Source organism: Chanos chanos, chromosome 3 (genome assembly GCF_902362185.1).
Source record: "Chanos chanos chromosome 3, fChaCha1.1, whole genome shotgun sequence".
NCBI lineage: Eukaryota > Metazoa > Chordata > Actinopteri > Gonorynchiformes > Chanidae > Chanos > Chanos chanos.
Window position 1 is genome coordinate 33,444,414 of NC_044497.1, and position 21,334 is coordinate 33,465,747.

The window sequence follows — 21,334 nt, forward strand, 5'->3', positions numbered from 1 at the left end:
TCAGGTCACAGCCATGGGATCAGTAATTATGTGAAGCTGAAATTTCTATCACCTCCCCTTGCCACACACCCCTTCCTCTCATAGGCTACTATGTTCATGCCAAATAACTGGTGTGACTGATGACTTCAGTGGATGCCAGAGAGAGATGTGAGGGTATCATGTTTACTCCACAGTTAACAACAGAGACGTGGCAGCCATTTCCAACAGCCTTTTAGTTTTCTGAGGACAAACAACAACCAAAAAAAAGCTGAAAAGAATTGTCACACTTTTAGCTTTCCTTCACAAATATTTTCAAATGTGAAAATAACAAAAGCTCAGGATAGTTTGTAGCAAATGGAAAATCAAAAGGATTTATCATAAATTTAAATGTGTAATATGGCGTTTATGGTTTCAGGGTGTTACAACTCCTCATCTTTTCTGTGCATCTGCAATAACCCTGAAAGATGTAGCTTGTTTTTACTCTATTGTAATTCAACCAGCCCAGCACTTAACTCATTCCATTCTTCAGTTTCCTCCGTTTCTGAGGGGCACATTTCCCATTTGTTAGTAAAATTTACAATGAGGTATGCAAAAGTCTCATTTTTATTGTCAATATAATGTGGAACCTAAGGTAGGGATTCAGTATGATCTCAGGTTATAACAGGTTGCACACTTTTGAACGTTTCTGGAATAGGATAGATCAGTTTGCAGATATACATTCTTTGACTTTATATTTCTGTTACTTGAAATATTTCAGATTTTATACATAATACATGCAATACCGTTGACTAGTCACGTCCACAACATTCTGTTCAACAACACTATTTATTACAGATGATACTGCGTAATGTGTATGATAATACGATGCAAAAAAATTGTTGGAACGGTGGAGTTTTTTTCTTGGGAACACTGTAAAACGTCACTGACAACACCCCCGTCCAGCCTCCCTGACGTCAATCTTACATATAATCTCGCTGTCGGAGGCTGCGCACTGTTTGGGGTTAAACAGAACAAGCCGGGTGGAAAGCGAGGGCATCTGCGAGTTTCGGCTACGGGTTTAGTAGACCGTCATAGCTAGCTTTAGGAACCAAAGATCAGTTCCTATATTTATTATTTCTCGCCGTATGATGATTTTTTGAAATGGCACAGAAAGACACTTTATTACATCTCTTCGCAGGGGGGTAAGTGTGGCCATCTAAGGTTTCCTCTAAGTAGAATGACACTAAAAGTTGCGTATTAGCTGCTTAGCAAAGCTCATCCATCCGGATATCTCGACGCTCCGAATACCTTACTTTAGAATATAACTTGGGCACGTTGTATGTGTTACACTTCCTTGTTAAGATAGCTGTGTTAGTTCAATCGTTGCTTTCTTTTTGGCACCTTGAATATGGTGACCGTCAAACAGGCTTCAACCAGTTTCAAACGTAGTTGGTCGTATGGCTAGGCACGAGACTTCCTGGCGCATGTGCAGGTTTCTGTAGCAATGTCAGCTATCTCAAAATTCATAAATTGCAGTTGCGCCAGGTTGTAGCTGAACAACTACACCAGAATGAATGACGGTTGCATATTGGGTTGCCAGTATAGTACCACAGGCCTCTAGCAATTTTATTTTAGACATTTTTTTAAACAGTTTACATAATTTGTTATCAAACTCTACGACCGCAGGATGTCTTACATTACATAACACAATACGGTGCTGTATCTTGCCGTGTGACTGCCATCACAAAATCATTATAGAAATTGGGCAAGTCGTCGCCAAATTGCAGGTTTTAAACATGTTAAATCTCAGCTTATATTCTGTGTTCACACAGAACTCACAAGAAAATATAGGATTCACGGCGGCTAACTTAGCTAAGTGCCGTGTACAGAATATGCACGGAGTTTGGCTTGCTAGCTTAGGTAACAGCTAATGTCTAATGTCAACATTATTTATCAGAGAGGATGCAATGTAGTGAAAGCCGGTAAATGTGAATAGGAGGATTAATTTCAATACCGTAGGTGAAAATAAATTATATAATCATCAACGAAACACTTTATGTATGTCTTAACACATCTAGTGATACCTATAACGCATTATCAGTGAGGCTGAGAAGGCTCAATACTGCTCATACACAAGCGGATCTGTCGGCAATCGAAAGTCGTATTGAGAGAACTCCGTGACCTTTCCGGGGACCGGTATCGGTCAGTTGATCGGGGGAGGGGGTGGTAGCTTCTGCACCAGCACTCCTGATGCAAAAGAGCCTTTGTTTCATGACGACTGATTAGCTGAATCAGGTACGCTTGTGCAGAGTTAAAACAAAAATGTGCAGACCAGGGGTCGAGAATCACTGGCTGACACCCTTATACAAGATGACAATGATCAATGATTATTTTCTGTGCCAGGTCACATGCGTTGGGAGCAATTTTGGGGTCGTGTGCCTCGCTTAGTGGCACATCAGAAGTTAACTGCCATGCTTGGGGGTTTGACGGCTAATAGGCTGCGTTCCTTACAGCACTACCATTGCCTCCCTCAGGACCTCATCATCTTACCTCACGTTTTTTTTTTTTGAAGTTTTGTGAATAAGATAAATAACTGTCCTTGTGCTACTCAAATTTATTATAATTTCACCTGGAATTTTAAAATCTGAAAGACTTTCAGGTTTGAAAATTGGGACTTAACGCCTGTTGATGTTTGGAGGGAAAAAGTTTGGATTTGTTGACTGAGTTTCTTTAGTTTATTCAGAAAACCTGAAACCATTCAGAAAGTTGAAAAAGTCACAGAAGTATCAGGAATGTGTGGCCTATTTTTGTTCTTTTACAAACACTCTGTCATTTGAATGTAGCACAGCCTGTTTAGCTGGTTTTTGGAGGCGTGAGTATGTTTTCCATCATAAGTGGCACAGGATGTCTGAAGATCTAAGTCAGGGGTGTCAATATCCAGCATGTACACCTGTTTTCAAGGTGAAAATCAACAAGTAACTAAGAGATGAAAACAAAAACCGGCAAGACTGTGGCCCTCCAGGACCAGATTTTGACACATGTGATCTAAGTCATGGTGTTTCATATTTATTCTCATAGTTAAATGAAACACACCTGCTTGTTGATGAGGTAGGGCATATCCATTAACAATGAATGCGTTCTAAAACTGCCCAGTTCTGGTGATCCGGTGTATCCCCGTGAACATATTTTAAAGACATGTGGTTTTTATGTAACCGACCTTGTCCTTGCCATTGTGCTCAAAGAGGAAACCAGTCGTAAATGACACATATGTTTCCCTTATTCCGCAAACGCAGGGTATCCTTGTGAAAGTGTGTTAGTGTCATTCTGCCAGCGGCTTGAGTTTGGACACTGATGTTTTGCAGGGCTCAGTGCATAATAAGCCTCTGAGCTTTTACAGAGGATGTCTGTCCTCATCCTCATTGTGCCTCAGACAGATTTGTGTTTAATCTGGGTCTCTCATTGAGGCCTGAAGAACGAAAGTTTGCTAATGACTGACTGTTCTCCAACATCCCATGACTTGTGTCTACATGTTGTGAACAACACTCAGCACACAGGACAAGAAAAGACAGCTCGGGGTTTTTATTTATTTATTTACTTTTTTTTTTTTTTATCTTCAGGCGTTTTTGGTGCAGTCATCAGACATTATTATGAAATCATCTGCCTGTGCCACAAGCTCTTTTTTTTTAAGATGTTACATAAGATATGTCAGTGTTATTTTTAACACGGTTTTAAACAGAAGTTTGAAAATAATTTAGATACGTACAGTATTCTTTTGTATTTGGCTACAGCTGTTCGAACTAAGTATTTTACAGGGCTTTGTATTTTGACATTTGCGTGAGTGATCGATACCGTCTGCGTCACATTTTGCATCTTCTGAAGAGGTCAAGTTTACTCTCCTTGACACATTTGACCCTCTACCAATTGCGTTAACATTTCAACTTTGTGGATTAACTTTAACAAGCCTAACATTACAAACAGAAGAGAACCTGTGTGAACACTGAGATCACTATGATATTTGAACTCTTTGTCCAGTTATGCTTTCTTCGGTGACTTTACTTAATCCTTTCCCCTTATTTAAGATCCTTTTTGCTTAAGGTTCAAGTGTCAAAACAGGTTTAGACTATAACTTTATAACCCAAAATGCATTGCTGTTGCGAAACAGGTGCATTATTAAGTAGCACAGATGTCTTAATCTCTATAGTCCATTTTAGCTGATAACATGGAATGAGGGGCAATACTACCTTTGTCTAGTTTGTTTTTAATCTGATTTTTATTGTCTTCCCTAACCAAGGCGCTTATTCTGCTCTAAAACACTTGTTAAGAGAGTGGAAGTTGGAGGTTATTTTTAGAATACCTTGTAACAGCTGTGCCTTTGTTTTTCCACTGTGGAACATTTGAGAACCTCTGTCCTCATTTGTGTAATTGTGTGTTTGTGCAGATGTGGCGGTACAGTCGGTGCTATTATGACCTGTCCCCTGGAGGTTTTGAAAACCAGGCTGCAGTCGTCAGGTCTCACCCTCAGGCCTGTGCTTCAGGTACAGCTGGGCACACTGCACGGAACTAGTGTCATCAGACCTGGACCTGTTAGCCCAAGCCTCTGGCAGGTGCTTCGGTAAGACACGCACAGTCGCACTCACACAGCCCAACCTACACTGTTTTGTATAAAAGTGTGTATGTATATATACACGTAATATAATATCCAGTGGGCAGCAGTCATGGGAGTTTTTGCCAAAGTAATATATCTGATAATGTTTAATGCTACTAATTTAGTCTTGTGCTCTCTCTCTCTCTCTCTCTCTCTCTCTCTCTCTCTCCCTCCTTCTCTTTCACTCTCTCTCTCTCTTTCTCTCTAATCTCCTGTTTTATAACCATCAAAAGATTACACTCTATGCCTTTATATAGGGACCTAGCACTCACATAATACCAGAGAGAGAGAGAGAGAGAGAGAGAGCGCAGCACTAGTGTGTGGGATGACTAATGTTGGGGAGAGTGTAGGGATGTTTCAAAGTCAAGTTGTATCAGCTTTACTCAGAGGCCAGCGAGGCCTGACTTAAAGGGCCCCGCCTGTCTCTATTTTTGGATCGGCTGGAGTAGCCATGGCTGAGGTCAAGAAGAGCATGTAGAGGAAGCGGTGCTGTCTCATGACACACTGTTCCTCCACACCTCTCTGCATTAGGCTCATGTTACTGAGAATCAGCACAGGGCGTCCTGCTGTACACGTCTCAAGTGAGAGGAGTGTGACTTCTCCAGAATTAAACGAAAGGAGCTCTGACTCAGACGCACTCTGTGTATGTGTGTGAAAATCCTCATGACTTTCCTGGTTTGGACTTGGACAATCTTGGACTTTTCCCACCTGTACAGAAAGCCTTTCTTTTCCCTTTGAGAAAGAGCTCAATGCATCATCATACGAGGAAGTTGTTTTTTGGGTGTGTTTCTTTTGTTTTGTGTAAATGCTTCCTGATTTAGCGACTATTCAGGAAGTGATTTGTTCATGTTTTGGACAGCTTGTGATGTTATTGACATCATATTGATATTATAGTCATATCTACATGTTAAACAAATTATTCATTAGACATTGTTTTCCTTTGTTATCCATACCGATGAAACCCATGATGTCTGAGTCAAAGTTTGATGGGTAAGGTGTTCACTCAGTTTAAACCTTAACAGAGGTCATTGATTTGTAACATATTTGGACCACTTCTTTTCCTCATTGTTTCAGTCTGTATAAAAAATCCATACAAAATTTGTGCGATACAATTCACAATTCATCTTTGGATAAAAAATTAACTGACATGTTATTGTTCGTTCTTGGTCAAATAATTTCCCTGTCTTCACTCAGCAGTGTGTAATGAGTAAAATCTTTAATATACAGACAATCTTTAACCACCATCTAGTTTGAGCACTGAACAAAGGGCAGCTAACCAGAGTAATGACTGAAAGAGAAGATGGGCCATTTGTGCCGTCTGTAGGGAGTGTTCAGTGTAAAAGACAGTGAGTTCATGGACCAGGGCACTGTGCTGTAAGGTCACCATGTCTAAAACTCGGCCCTATCTGCTGTCCAGGGGAAATGTGACAAAGAGGATTCATTGTGGAAATGAGATAGCAAAAACTGAATGTACAATTAAGTTCTGTTGTTTAAAAATAACACAGGAACAGTGAATTACCAAGCTTCACTGGAGAGTGTTTACCCACAGTCTGTTATACAGGGAGATGAGTGCTTTAGACCATTTCTTAAAATTCTCTTTTTCTCTGTTTGATTTATTGATGTTTTATATAGGTCCATTCTGGAAAAAGAGGGGCCGAGATCGCTCTTCAGAGGACTGGGCCCGAATCTCGTTGGTGTTGCACCATCAAGGTAATGTCAAAATAAACAGAGCTAGAGCTTTTTCTTTTTCATTTTTGCTGGGCAAAACACTCTGAAGACTGTTTTGACTTGGTGCAGAATCAGTGTTTGGGTGACATTCTCTCATGTGGCTCAGTTGGCTTAGGTTTAAGTTAAAGATTTCTGTTTTGTTTTTTTTTGTTTTTCATGAAGTTTACTAACTGGGCAAGTTTTGTGACATTTGTCTTTGTTTTTGTGTATAAGTAAACTTAAGCACAGATGAACTGACCTCAGGCTGTCCTTGGTCCTGACAACTGCGTGGCCACTGAATGTTGTCTTATCTGTAGCTCTGTAAACACACCATTCAATAGTATAGAAACCAGGGCTATAAATTCACCAGAGGGGCCAGAGTACAGTAAATAATGTTTTATGACAAACCACAGAAGTGACAGTCTTGTTTGAAGAACAACCAGCACCTCAGTTGTTTGTTGAAGAGAAAACATTTGTTGAAGTTTCTTTTTACCATTAGCATGTCAGTGATTAGCATGTCAGTGATAAACCTGAACAGTAATAATCAACTTATATAGCTCATTTAATCCTGCATTGGGAAGTGTTTCTTTTCCTTTCTGCCGTGAATATAAATATTTGGAGGTTTTCCTCTGTGTTCCTCGGCCTCTGTGACAGAGTTGTTCAGAATACTAGTAGAGCCAGCTCTCGATCCAACTATGTATTCAGTCTATTGGGGCCTCTCTGGAAGCGTGTGAAAAGAGAACAGCCTGTGTGGAACAGACTGCTCTGGGCCCTTTTAAACACATACTCAGTGTTTGTCATAAACATGGCACTGTTTCAACATCACCACTGTATTTGGATTGTGAAGAAACTCTTTTAGCTCAGGCAAGAGGGGGAATTTAGTAGAGAATTTACGTGGAATGATTGAGATTTAACTCTAGATGTCACCTATTCACTGTTTTTTTTTTTTTTTTTTTTTTTTTTTTCTCTCTCTCTCTCTCTCTCTCTCTCTCCCTTGTTTTTCTCTGTGCAGAGCGATTTACTTTGCAGCCTACTCCAAATCCAAAGAGACATTCAATGGCGTCTTTGTGCCCAACAGTGGAATTGTCCACATGTCTTCGGCAGGCTTTGCAGGTGAGGTTTGGATAGAAATTTCAGACTGTCATCAGGCCTACTTGTACAAAACAAAATATTTCGGACAAAAAAAAAAAGCTGCAAATTGTGACCTGTCAGAATCTATATGTCCTATTTGTAGTAGAATTTGATGCTCATTGTTTTGTTTTAATATCTTTTACCTTTAGCCTTTGTTACAAACTCCCTAATGAACCCCATCTGGATGGTGAAGACACGGATGCAGCTTGAAAAGAAGTATGTCTATGGTTTTATCAGTCAGAACATGGAGCCTGTTATTTTTGATAAGTAATTTATGTCCACCAACGTCTGTCCTGACCTTTGAGACGACAGCCTCATACAGTCCATTAACAGTGTCCCTGCATTATGCAACTGTCAGGACTGATACCATGTGACCAGAGCTGCTACAGTATAAATATCCTCCTTGACGCACCAGTCCGGGCTTACACGGACACATCTATATATATATATATTCACACAGACAGACAGCAGAGACTCCTGATGGGGTCAGGATGGAAAAGTATGTCAGAGATGCTCTGCTTCTATTATAGACCTGAAATAAATATCCCACCCACCCTCACCCTCCAACCAATGTGTAGGACAAAAAAACATAGTTGTCCTCAATCAGGCTTGACTTCTGACAGCATTATCTTAATGAGAAGAATGCTTTTGTCAGAACCTTTGTTCAGATTATAGGATTAATGTTTTCAAGGAAATTAGTTAACTTGAACAGTTACCTCCAATTTAAGTATGTTAAAATGCCCTGGAATAACTTTTGACCTGTATTTATTGGTTGGGTTTCGTTTTCTATTCAGTTAAACTGACTGTTTGACTTTGTTTTCCCCTTTAATAGAGCCCGTGGGGAGAAGAAGATGAACGCTTTGCAATGCGCGCGCTATGTGTACAAGACAGAGGGAATCCGGGGTTTCTACCGTGGCCTGACGGCGTCGTATGCAGGGATCTCCGAAACCATGATCTGTTTCCTTATCTATGAAACGCTGAAGAAACATTTAGAAGCCAGCCGATTCACCTCGCCCACCACCGACACGGAGAAGGGAGCATCAGATTTCCTGGGCCTCATGATGGCAGCTGCCTTTGCCAAGGGCTGTGCCTCCTGCATTGCATATCCACACGGTATGCTTAACAGTCTTCATTTAACCACACATGCAAACGGATATATAAATATATATACACACACACACACACACACACACGTATAGGTCAAATCAAAATTCCTTAATATATTTGCAGTTTTACCAACAATGTCTGATTACTGCCCCTGGCATTGCACAGTGTTAGTAGCTCAATGTTTTGATTAAGTTTTAGCTGAACATATAGATATCTTATAACCTTAAACACACACGCACATACACACACACACACACACACACACACACGCAAAATGTTCTAATTATGGCTCTGTCTGTCATCTCCCTCTCGTTATTTGTCTAATCTGAACGCACTTCAATGTCTCCCCCTAGAGGTCATTCGGACAAGACTTAGAGAAGAAGGGAGCAAATACAAGTACTTCTTTCAGACGGCGCGACTGGTGGCTATAGAGGAAGGCTACGCTGCTTTTTACAGAGGACTCATTCCACAGCTCATCAGGCAAATCCCCAACACAGCTATTGTGCTCTGTACTTATGAGCTTATTGTTCACCTGCTGGGAGACCAGTCCAAATGACGCAGTGCTCAGTGCGCTGGCACAGGAGCCGGGTTAGGGAACAGAGCACCCACAGAGACTTCCGGAACTTCCAAATCCGCTTAGACGGACAGAATGTGATCCCGTTGTGAGAGACTGTTTGGCTTGAGGAATGGGATTCTGATTAAAAATCTATCCAAAGACTTTTAAACTTTATTTTTTTTTAATCTTATTTAATATATAGAGCACCAGAAGATGTTTGGATTTTTGTTTGGTTTCCTCGATGACTGTGATTACTAAATATGAAAAGAGGATCTATGGTACCAGTAGAGGGGAAACTGTTTTGAAAGTGTTCGTATCATTGTTTAAAAAAAGAGGTCATCCAGACAGACAAATTGTGATATTAAGTTAACTAAATTATTCTTATAAATATTTTTAGTTGTAGATTTTGTTATCATACAAGCTTTTCTGTTATAGCCTGTAAATTGTTTTATGTTCAAAGATGTTTGAGTTGTAACACAAATGGATTGTGTTCCATTTCAATTGGAAGGAAACTGAAAAGGCATAGGAATGTTGTTTTTTTTTTTTGTTTGTTTTTTTGAAATACACAACAAACTCAATTTCCATCATGGTGCTGGTAGTTGTGGTCATTTTCTGCTGTAGTTTCTGTCAATAATCAATCAGAGAACAGTAGGGTCTGGTTCTTCATTTTTTGGGTACTGGTCACACCACAAAGTTTATCTGTATATTTTGTTTGTGAACCAAAATCTTTTACAGAAAAAAAGACTCGTTACAACCACAGGATTTAATAAAACATATGGTGAAATAGAACTTGTCTCACTGTTTTGTTGACTGGTTTCTCTGAGTAATAAACATAGTCCTGAAGGCACATAATGACTGAGAGATTCTCTAGCCTATTCAGGGAAAACGAGGAAGGAAACAATTAACAAAATATTTTGGTCCCATGCATATCCCTGTGAACTGAAAACATAGCAGAACAAAGCTTCATGTTGTCTTGGAGCTCAGTGAAACCTGAGGAACAACATTCCTGATTGGCTGTTTGATCTAAATGTAATGCACAGGTAGGCCCTAGTGTTGGACTGCCTGACTTTTCCCATATCTCTACTGCACTGACACTGCTGTGTTAGTCCATATGAGAGGCCTGAGGGGTTCTTTATATGTCATTTTTTTTGTCTGAGATGTATCATTGGAAAAAATGTCTCCACATTCCTCTTAAAAGATGAGAAACTGGTTAACTTCATTCTCCAGAGAGAGTTGAAATATTTGCAGGCCATTATGTCCTTAAACTTATCAGTGAATTCCAAGATGTTGATATGTCTAATATTTTGTTGATAAAGTTTTCATTTAGAAACTCAACAATTAAATGTATCTTAGGCCTTGTCTAGTCACTGAAGCTCTGCATGTGAAAGTGAACTTAAGCTATGTGTTTCATGTGTTTCGACATAACACTTTTGATATGTATGAGACATCTGTGTGAACCAAACACTCAAGGGCATGTCAGTGACTTCCAGTGATAAAACAATGTACAGTGAGTTCAGAGTCCATATAGTGCTCAGGCCTCAGCACAATGTGACTCACAAGAGATGAATTTCACAAAGTATTGAGTGTGTGACACTGTACTGACAACAAGTTCTAAGGTTAATTCTAACACGCTAGAGTTTCAAATTCTAGTCTGTCTCTGCAAAAGGCCATACCTTCAACCCTATAACCCCATGAAAAAGAAAATGGCCATAAAACTTCATAGTATGTTTCCTGTCGTGACAGTGATAAGAAGTGAATGTGATTTATTTTCTTCCTCTGGAGTTCTGTCTGAAGGAAATGATGTCTATTAAACTTTGAGGATCAGGCAGCAATTATTTGTGCACAGGGTGACAAGTGGAAAATAAGCAACATACTATTACTTAATATTACAGTCGATTAGTAAAATGTTTATGCATTTATTTGCTCAGGTTACGATTATTTTGCGAAGTTTACTCAACAATATGGATGGATCATTGATGATGCTTATGGATAAGGAGACCCAGATGCCTGGTGCTTCCTTCACAGGAATTCTCTTTCACCCCCAAGACATCACAACAAATCCTGCTGAGAACTATGACAGCCACCTCTTCAACAGGGCTGTGCACAAAGAAACACAAATCTATGATTTATTTTGTTACTGTAAATACAACAAATTAAAAAAAAAAGAACCTGCCAAGATTATACATACAAAACTCCCCCAGTGCAATTGTTTGGTTAAATAAAAATTATTTATTGGATATTCTAAATGAAATAAAATCATGAAAAAAAGAGATTCGCATTGCAATTGAGTTTAAGTGGAGTTCAACTTCCACTCACCCAAAAGATACACACACACAAGCACACACAAGCACACACACACACACACACACACTCTTTGAACGAGAGAAAAAAAAGGACAGTGCTCAGGTCCGTTGCTTGCTAAAACAAAAGAGCACTCACACGTGATACATGAGAGAGAGAGAGATTTTGATGAATTTCCACCTGCTTGAAGATTTGCTGTCAGAAATAACTCTGCACATGTAAAGAGGTAAAACGCTCTCAATACATTTTCTATCTGAAATGACAGTGAAGGCTATTACAAAGGCTATTACAAAGAAACATTTCGTGTGGCTGGCCACACTGCTGCTGAGGGAAATACTTTGTGGTCATGCAGAAGATTCAGAGACTGTTCAGTGTACATTGTTAAAGTCATTATTTAATTTTCCTGAGGCAATATTTGGGAGGAACAAACAAATACGTATACTGAGACAAAAGGTCATATATCCAGACAGTTATTGTGCAGATAATTTTGTGTTTCAATGCTAAGGGTTTTTATAATCCTATTAGGAAAATGCCTCATGAAATCTAGTTTACAGACTCTTGTTTACTGTTTGCTGCACAAGAATATGAAAGCTTGACTCACCTTTGATTTAACACAGATGTAGTTGTGTCTGATTGTGTTTTCGATTTGAAGGATCCACGATGCCTCCTGCTGCGACGACAAACCTGGGCTACACCCCACCTGATGGTGGGTGGGGATGGGCGGTTGTGTTTGGATCATTCATATCCATAGGGTTTTCATATGCCTTCCCAAAGTCACTCACCATCTACTTCAAGGAGATCCAGGAGTATTTCTCTATCTCCTACAGTGAGATTGCATGGGTGTCATCAATCATGCTTGCCACCATGTATGCAGGAGGTAGAAGCATCCTCTTTTTACCTTTATCTCTACTCCTATTTCTCTGTCACTTATACGCACAGACTTACAGACTTACAGATACAGACATAGACACACACACACACACACACACACACACACACACACGTGCAACCACGCATTCACACATACACACGCACACACTTTTGGATAAAAGCATCCACATGTGTCTCTCCTAATGATTCTACTCTTTTAAATGGAAATGTAAGACATTTTTTGTCAAGCAATTCTTCTCAAAAGCACAATAGAAACATTAGTACCAGAAAGAGCCAAAATCTAAATGTTCACATACAGAATTTTGAAAAACTTCACAGTTCACAGACTAGTCCAACCATAGTCATTTTCTCCCTCTCTCCACAGAGAATATGTACCCTACATTCTTAGACACTGACTTGTCATTAGCTTTAAACACTATCATTATTGTACATTGTTAGTTGTATTTTTCTCTTTGCAGGACCAGTGAGCAGCATACTGGTCAATCGCTATGGTAGCAGACCTGTTGTCATGGTTGGCGGGCTCTTGGTATCAGTGGGAATGATAATATCTTCTTTTGGCACAAGCATAACGCATTTGTACATATGTGTGGGAGTCATTGGAGGTACAGTATGTATTGTAGTATTTTTCATTGCAATAGTGTAAATAATGTGTGAAAAATGCTGTGTGTAGTCTCTCTGAACCAACTGACTGACCAGCTATCTAATCATATGGTAATGCAATGTTGTAATCGCTGTTTGAAGACTATGTTCCACTCTAACAGGTCAGCTCATTCTCTTATTTGATGGGGTCAGTGTACGTAGGAGCCTCCCCTCTGTGTGTACTCGTCTCTCTCCGTCATTGTGTAGTTAGAGGGGCAGCTCAAGGCTAAAGCCACATGACAGGCTACTCAGCTCTCATGTTTATCTAAAGCTCTGCCTTGTTTTGCCAAATGACTGGTCTATCAGTGTGTATATGGATAATGAATGACAGACAGACAGCACACCACCCCGAACTCTGTCCTGTCAGGGCGACAACAAGAGAAAATCACCAAACCAGACTTCTGAAACCAATAAATATATAAATTTATATAATTATATGTATGTGTATATATATATGATGAAATGTCTTTGATATATATATATATATATATATATATATATATATATATATATATATATATATATATATATATATATATATATATATATATATATATATATATATATATATATATATACACACACACACACACACACATATATATATATATATAATATCAAAGACATTTCATCAAAGCAATATTATACAAACAGTAACAAAGACATGCACTGAAGGAATTAATGATGAGCATGCAAATAAAAAGTAAAATTAGCCTCTAGCAGAGAAACAAGGAATTTTAAATACGCTTAAGAAATAATGCATCGAGAAGAGCTGTATTTCTGCATTGTAAACTATACTTTTGTATTTCTACTTATCTATAAAGCATTTTAATTAATAGCTCATTCTCCTCCAGGTTTTGGCTTGGCTTTTAACTTGCAGCCAGCCCTTACCATCATTGGGAAGTACTTCCTGGTGAAGAGACCAATTGCTAATGGTCTGGCCATGGCAGGGAGTCCAGTGTTCCTTTCCACTCTTGCTCCACTCAACCAGTTCCTGTTCGATAACTTTGGCTGGAGGGGAAGCTTTTTTATACTGGGAGCCATTGTGCTGAATTGCTGTGTGGCTGGATCTCTAATGAGACCAATTAAAGTCAAAAAGGTGACTCCTTCTCCAGTTTTCAAAGGAGCAGCTAAAGAGCAGGTTGGAAATGACAAGGAGGATTCTGGGACTCCGGTTGATGGCCTTCTCGAAGGACAGGAACAGCAAGACAAAAAACAGGCGGGATGTGCAGCCAAAGTGAATCAGTTCATTGATATTTCTCTCTTCAAACACCGGGGATATCTCATTTACCTGGTGGGAAATGTGGTGATGTTTTTTGGCTTCTTCGCTCCCGTTGTGTTCTTGGCCCCTTACGCCAAACATCTGGGAATCGATGAATATTCTGCAGCCTTCCTGCTCTCTATCTTTGCCTTGGTGGACATGGTAGCTCGGCCTGGCACGGGCTTGGTTGCTAACAGCAGGTGGATCAGACCTAGGATCCAATATTTCTTCAGTTTTTCTGTGGCCTATAACGGCGTTTGCCATTTACTGTTACCTCTGCTGGGTGGTGCTTATGCAGGTCTGGTGGTGTATGCGGTTCTCTTTGGAATAGCCTTTGGGATGGTGTGTGCTTTGCTTTTTGAGGTCCTGATGGACTTGGTTGGAGCCCAGCGTTTTTCCAGTGCTGTTGGGTTGGCCACTATTATTGAATGTGGCCCAGTTCTGCTCGGGCCCCCTATCTCAGGTGGGTTAACAGTTTGACTGGATATCATTTACTGTATCATGTTATTATCATATTTTCAGTTAAGCTGCTTATATATATATATATATATATATATATATATATATATATATATATATATACACATACACACATATATATATACATACACACACACACACACACACACACACACACATATATATATATATATATATATATATGCAACTACACTTACAACCAAATAAATTTGGTGGCCTGTGATATGAACAGAATACTGAGTACTCATTTGCTGTAGTAATTCTATCAAACGTCATCTAAGCAAAATAATGCTGAAGACAATATACATTGACTTTCCCACCTACAGGGGCACTGGTTGACATCTTCATGGACTACAAGTATATGTACTATGCGTGTGGAGTGATGATGGTGGTCCCTGGAATCTTCCTCTTCATCATGAATTACTATAACTACAGATGGTTGGAACAGGAGGAAAAGCAGAGAAAAGAGCAGGAAGAGTTACAAATAGGCACAGCTAAGGAGCTAGCTGCTATGGAGGAGGGATACGATTCTGAACTAGGAGTCAAACTCAGTGAGGAGGAAGAAACCACACATTTACCTACCAAAGAGGCCTAACCACACGGAAGTGCTTTTATGGGGGGGGAGGGGGGGGGGGGGGACGACTGCAATTTGCATTTGCTTTATTTTGTTTAAAGAACATTCTGTCATTACAACATCTTTGTTTCAAGTTAAGTTTAAAGGCACCAAGGCAAGTATTTTACAGACAAATCTTTGATCCAGCAATGGCAATGACATATCATGGTTGGAATATATTTAACTGGTAAATGGTTGAGATGAGTAACCTTAATTTTAAATGCTCTTTTCCTTATGCAGTGTTTTGCTAAATGGTTGTCAGCATGTGTTTCTGTTTTTATTTTTGTTTTTTTTGTTTTTTTGCAGTTGGCACAGAATGTAGATGTGCTTTCTGTCACCAGAGGTCTCTGTTACTCCAGTTACAAATCTGGATAAAGTTTTTACACAGATAGTCCTCCTCTGTGATTGCTCAGTGTGATTTCTCATTATATTTGTAAGCTTCATAATTCAGCAATTCAGTTACCTCATACATAGGACCATTTATCTATCTATCTATCTATCTATCTATCTATCTATCTATCTATCTATCTATCTATCTATCTATCTATCTATCTATCTATCTATCTATCTATCTGTCTGTCTGTCTGTCTGTCTGTCTGTCTATCTATCTATTTTTTTTTTAACACATGATCACCAAAATAAAACATTTCTATAAAACAACAAGCTGTGCTGGAACAGAGGGAGTTTGGGGCAACACTTTTGGATTTTCACTTTGAAATCGTTTCCAGGCCATGAGATTTTGAAATAATTTACATAAAATCAGAACCATTAACTTTTAGAAGCAAAGAACATATTTTATTGACGAGCCGCCACACTATGCCCCATTGCCAAGTACATTTGAAAACCTACACAATTAACATGTGAGAAAATTATGTTTCATTGTTGTTTACCACTAGGTTCATTCTCTGCTCACTTGCCATTATCATTATTGTCCCTAGCCATGTTTCTTAGCAGCACATTACATTGCAATGAGTTTTAGACAATGGCAAGTCTGTATGATTACAGTGGCATCTTTCCTGCAGGAATAAACATTGAACAAGATCCTACAGTCCAGAACATTCCCACTCCGACCCAAGAGTTTTCTCGGCTCTGATGGGCTGAGAGATATCTATTCTCAATCCATCTGTCTGCACAGGACACTTAAGAGTCAAGGAGACCAGAAGTACAGAGAGTACTTAAGGAAGACCCTGGATACTCCAACACAGATGCTTAACACAACCTTGCTTCAAGACTCAACCATAAAAACATGTTGAAGCACAACCAGTGCCTAAGGGTTGTAACTCTGTCGTGACTGCAGAACACCTCCATAGCCCCCCCCCCCCCTCCCTCGTGTGTCACAGCAAGTAACTGAAGTGATGGCGTTCCAGACCGTACCATAATGAAATCCGCTCCCATAAATCAGAACCGGCAATGACTTTTGGCGTTTGGGCAATTACTGGGTTTTCATTACAGTTTTATTACAGACTCATTATCTTTATATAATGTAATTAGGAATTTGTTTATTATTGTTTATAGAACAAACTAAAAATAGCACCTCAGCAGGCGTCGGAAGCTTCTTATTTTTGTTTGTGTCAACAGCATCTTACGACAAACAAAAATACATAAATAAAAGAGTATTGAGATTAAGTTCAAGTGGGGTTTTTTCCCTTTCATAATGCAGCGAGGCACACAGGCCTCCTCTGAGATGCTGAGAAGACTTGCTTTGCCTCTCTCACTGGTAATGGCCCAGGGCAAAAGATTGCTCTATTATGATGCTAATGATCCAATCTGTGCTGGGGAGATCTCAAAGTGTGGCCTCCAGATGAACTGAGCTTTTAATTATATGAATGAAATACCCTTCTAAAAGTTTCTTTCAAAGCTGAAATTGCTTTCGTTTTTGAGAAGTGAAGCACTCACAGAGAGAAATGCCAAATTCAAAAATGTCAAATGATAGCAGAAAAAAGGACCCCACTCATAAAAAAAAATGGTTATACGTTACACACACACACACACACACACACACACACACACACACACACACACACACACACACCCCACACACACACACACACACACACACACACACACACACACACACACACACACACACATATATATATACACACATATATATTTAGGACTCTCATTTAACCCAGTCTAATGCATTATACCAAGCTGTAACTGGTGGCTTTGGGGCCAGTCTGCGTTCTTTATATAGCAACCCATGCCCACTTGGCCGTGCATATGTGTATACATAAGCCTTTTTTTCAAAGGCTGACAGCATGACACCATCAATGACTTGGAATATACACAACATGATTAAATCTTCCTACATTACAGGAACACTGCAGGAATTCTTCACAATCACAATGCTACAAAATCAAAACATAATTAATACTTAACTGCAAGGCATTGTCTGTATGTCCATTCGAATAAATAGAAGCAGTTAAAAGTATTTTGATTGTTGTGATATTAGCAACAACACGAAAATGAATTTCAAATAACTGCACGTAAAACCTTGTTAATTACTCACATGGTTTAATCCCGACAGTTAAAACAGATTTTGCCAGACATAAAAGAGTAGTGGCTGAGTGTGATCTAAAAAATCGTCCGAGGGAAGATTCCAATTAGTTTCAGCTCACATAAGCTTAGTTAATCTCTTTGCCCAACAGCTTGACTATAATTACATGAACGGAGCCTGGGGTCGCTGTCAGTAAATCTGACTTAGACGCAAACACAGCTGATTGATTCCTGGCCATGTCAGCTGTGCTCATGTAATCTTTGCATTAGTCTACTGTTGACCCACTGTGATATCCCAGGGAGTAGTTAGAGAGAACTTGTCTGGGCTTCATTATGTACAGCAGCACTGGGCCAGTACGCAGTCATCCCACATCCCCGTATTAGACACTTATAATTCACTGACTTTTCTTAACTTGCCTTGCGCTGTCCATTCACTGATAGATGATGGTACACTGAGAGAGAGAGAGAGAGAGAGAGAGAGAGAGTGATGAAGGCTTTAAATGGTTGCTTTAGCAGATGATTATGTGTAGTTCTGTGCATTAAGCATCCATATTGTGTTTACTTCTCTGAGCTCATGGAGGAGTTCTTTATCTTCTCCTCTGCTGTACATTGTCGCATCTAATAGACAGGGATAAGAGAGCAAGTGTGTGTGCGTGTACATATGAGTAAGGAACATTTATTACTCATTAAAATGACAGAGATACTGCTGTAGCTTTGACAGAAATTCAGCTGTTATGGGCCTTCTCTGTCAATATTTACACCTCCCATGATCACTCAACATTTTTTTTTTTTTTGCATTTCAAAAGAGGAGTCCAAAGTTTGTGATGCCAAGCGGGGATTTCTCTAATCCATATCCGTGGAGGAACTGAGAAAGTCTCCATCCCCTACTATTGAGTGCAATCCAGATAAAACTAGGCCAAATGATTTATTGTCTCACACTGTGAAAAACAGCTGGACATTAACAGCAAATATTAACAGTAAACTATCGTTTCATTACTATACAATATACAATAATATACAATACAATACAATGCACTGTAGGAGATCTTGTGATGAGTGGTTTGTTTACAGTAAAATACTAAATCATGCATTACATTCAAATGAAAAACAAAAAAACAAACAAACAAACAAACAAACATTTTTCGTCAGGGGGAAATGTGCCCATTAAAGTGATAGTGGTGTTTAGGGCACTTGGCTAGTGCAGTGGAAAAGACACTAGTACATGACTGCAGAGACCTGGGTTTAATACCCAATAACAGTGCTTTGAAACAAGAACAATAAGTGTTACTCTCCAGCTGCAGTAAGTCATTTGCTGTTTTACAGCCCTTTATTGCAATTGTGCTGTACTTTACTGGCAAATCTGCTGTCAGCGCATTTACAAGCTTATCTTCTTTTTTTTACAGTGTGCTGTATCACAAATCCCACACAAAATTTGTCTTTACCATCACCCCTCCCCCTTTATCAAGTCCCATCAAAAACCTGTTAAATACATGTTATATCGTTTAACATTTTATTTTTTCAACATGGAAGTCCACAGATGCCAAATATTATAGGCACAATCAAGTCAAGGTTATACTGGTTATAAAACACACTGTACATAAAGGGTCTGATTGAGGTTCCCAAGGCAACGAGAAGATGTATGGACAATGGTGTCTGACTGTTTAACCAAAGCAAAATGAGTGAAGATAAAAAAAAAATGTGATACTTGAACAAGCACTATGTTTTTCATTCTTCCAATTCTGTAATGGCGCTTCCAAAACCTACCGCACTGGGCAAGTAATGATGAAGATGATAACAGTAGCAATGAATATTGTCATAACTGCCCTATTACATTTACCATTCTGCAATTTTTGTCATAAAGGTGTGCTGACTTGAGGGTATAGGCTGAATATTTGGATCCCCCCCCAAAAAAAAAGAAAAAAGAAAAAAAGAATGAACCCGAAAAGACATGCTGAGGAGAGGAAAATGATGATATGTTTACTCAAATAATTAAGCAAAAATAAAAAAAAATGAGATGAAAAGCATCTCTGGTAAAAATAAGGCAAATAAAATAAAAGTGTTTTATAAATGACTTAATATTCAACAACAAAACTTATTAGTAAGTATTGTTAGGTAAGATTAAACGGTCAAATATCTATGCACCAATAGACACACAGCATTCCAGGGCTTACACAGGACACAGAACGCACTGAAAACATGCGACAACGGTTATAAACACAGATCAATATTGTGTAAACCACACCAATTATTTGGCTCTACTGATGTCTCTACTGGTGATGACGTGACCACTAGAAATAGTTCCACATTGGCCCTGTAGAGGGCAATCTAAATCAACCTGCCCTTGACATCAAAGGAAATAGCAAAATAATTAACAGTTGACAGTCATATATACCGTGACTTCAAAGTCACAATCATAGATTAAGCATTTTGTTTTACAGAGAGAAATGTTTAGAAACAAATGAAAGTTAAAAACAAAGTGATGTGAGAGCACCATGGTAAAGGGGTAAAACAGACATCCTGTTCAGTGAAGTATTTTTTATCAGTTTTGCTCCAGTTGAGTTAGTTGAGTCCAGCATTTGAGTTCTGTTCCTGTCTGCTTTTGTGAAGGGTCCAAAGAGGCCTGAGGAGTGGTGGATGCATGGGGAGATGAGCCCAAGGGATGAAAGACAGAGAGAGAGAGAGAGAGAGAAAGAGAGGGAGGGAGGAGAAAAAGACAACGAGCACTGTTTGAGCCCTCTTCAGCATGGCAGTGTCATTTATCTGGGTCAGACAGAGCTCTCCAGAAACTCCTCAATCCACTAGTGAATAAAGACATGTCTGAAAACACACACACTCACACACGCATTCACGTACACACACACACACACACACACACACACACACACACACACACACACACACACACAAACACACACAGACATTAGTAAAGAGAGACAGACAGACATTTACGGATATGCCCGCACACACACACACACACACACACACACACACACACACACACACACACACGCACAGTGAGAACACAGAGGGAGAGACGGAGAGTAGGGAGTAGATAGTTCTCTCCTGTGTTCTTGTCTTGTCTATGCTACAAGAGCCTTGTACAGGAGGATTGCTATGATATTACGGTTTTGTTATGAGAGAGTGGAGAATGCTTTCCACACAAGAGTTTTCTCTTAAACCTCTGCTGTGTGCTTGAGGAATTCTAATCAAACAATGTGAATGGCTTACACAATAGACTGCTCTTTTCTGTGTAGATGGATAATAGAAGAACTGCAGTGTTCTAACTGTGGTATGTAAGAAATGAACAAATAGAGACATCTGTGAAAGCACTTCACGAGTCAGCTGCAAAGAGAGAAGAAGATAATGATTTTTATTCCCTCCATACAAATAAACAGACTGTGTAGTGCTAAGCAATCAGTGATCCATCCCCACAGATTCTCACAAATAGGAGCATTATCGTCCAGATACACATTTACAACGCTTTTCAGAGTCAACAATACTGTAACTCTGACCGACACCGCTAATCTGCCACTTGAAATGTGTTTA

At 39.3% G+C, this 21,334-nt stretch overlaps 2 protein-coding genes across 3 annotated transcripts; both read left to right on the forward strand.

Annotated features, from left to right (window-relative positions):
- The first annotated feature begins 981 nt into the window (after positions 1 to 981).
- slc25a33 (solute carrier family 25 member 33) lies at positions 982 to 9,873 on the forward strand. The gene is made up of 7 exons (XM_030770134.1): positions 982 to 1,160; positions 4,397 to 4,570; positions 6,236 to 6,313; positions 7,323 to 7,423; positions 7,591 to 7,657; positions 8,274 to 8,554; positions 8,902 to 9,873. Exons 1-7 carry the CDS (start codon positions 1,120 to 1,122, stop codon positions 9,102 to 9,104), a joined length of 945 nt encoding a protein of 314 aa, XP_030625994.1. The 5' UTR covers positions 982 to 1,119; the 3' UTR covers positions 9,105 to 9,873.
- Positions 9,874 to 11,482: 1,609 nt separating this feature from the next.
- LOC115806469 (monocarboxylate transporter 2) lies at positions 11,483 to 15,680 on the forward strand. Of its 2 annotated transcripts, none has more exons than XM_030767175.1 (5): positions 11,483 to 11,631; positions 12,029 to 12,282; positions 12,755 to 12,898; positions 13,790 to 14,659; positions 15,003 to 15,680. In XM_030767175.1, exons 2-5 carry the CDS (start codon positions 12,066 to 12,068, stop codon positions 15,269 to 15,271), a joined length of 1,500 nt encoding a protein of 499 aa, XP_030623035.1. In that variant the 5' UTR covers positions 11,483 to 11,631; positions 12,029 to 12,065; the 3' UTR covers positions 15,272 to 15,680. The 2 variants fall into 2 exon arrangements, with proteins under 2 accessions (XP_030623035.1, XP_030623033.1); XM_030767173.1 differs by having other exon boundaries at positions 12,058 to 12,282.
- The last annotated feature ends 5,654 nt before the right edge of the window (positions 15,681 to 21,334 follow it).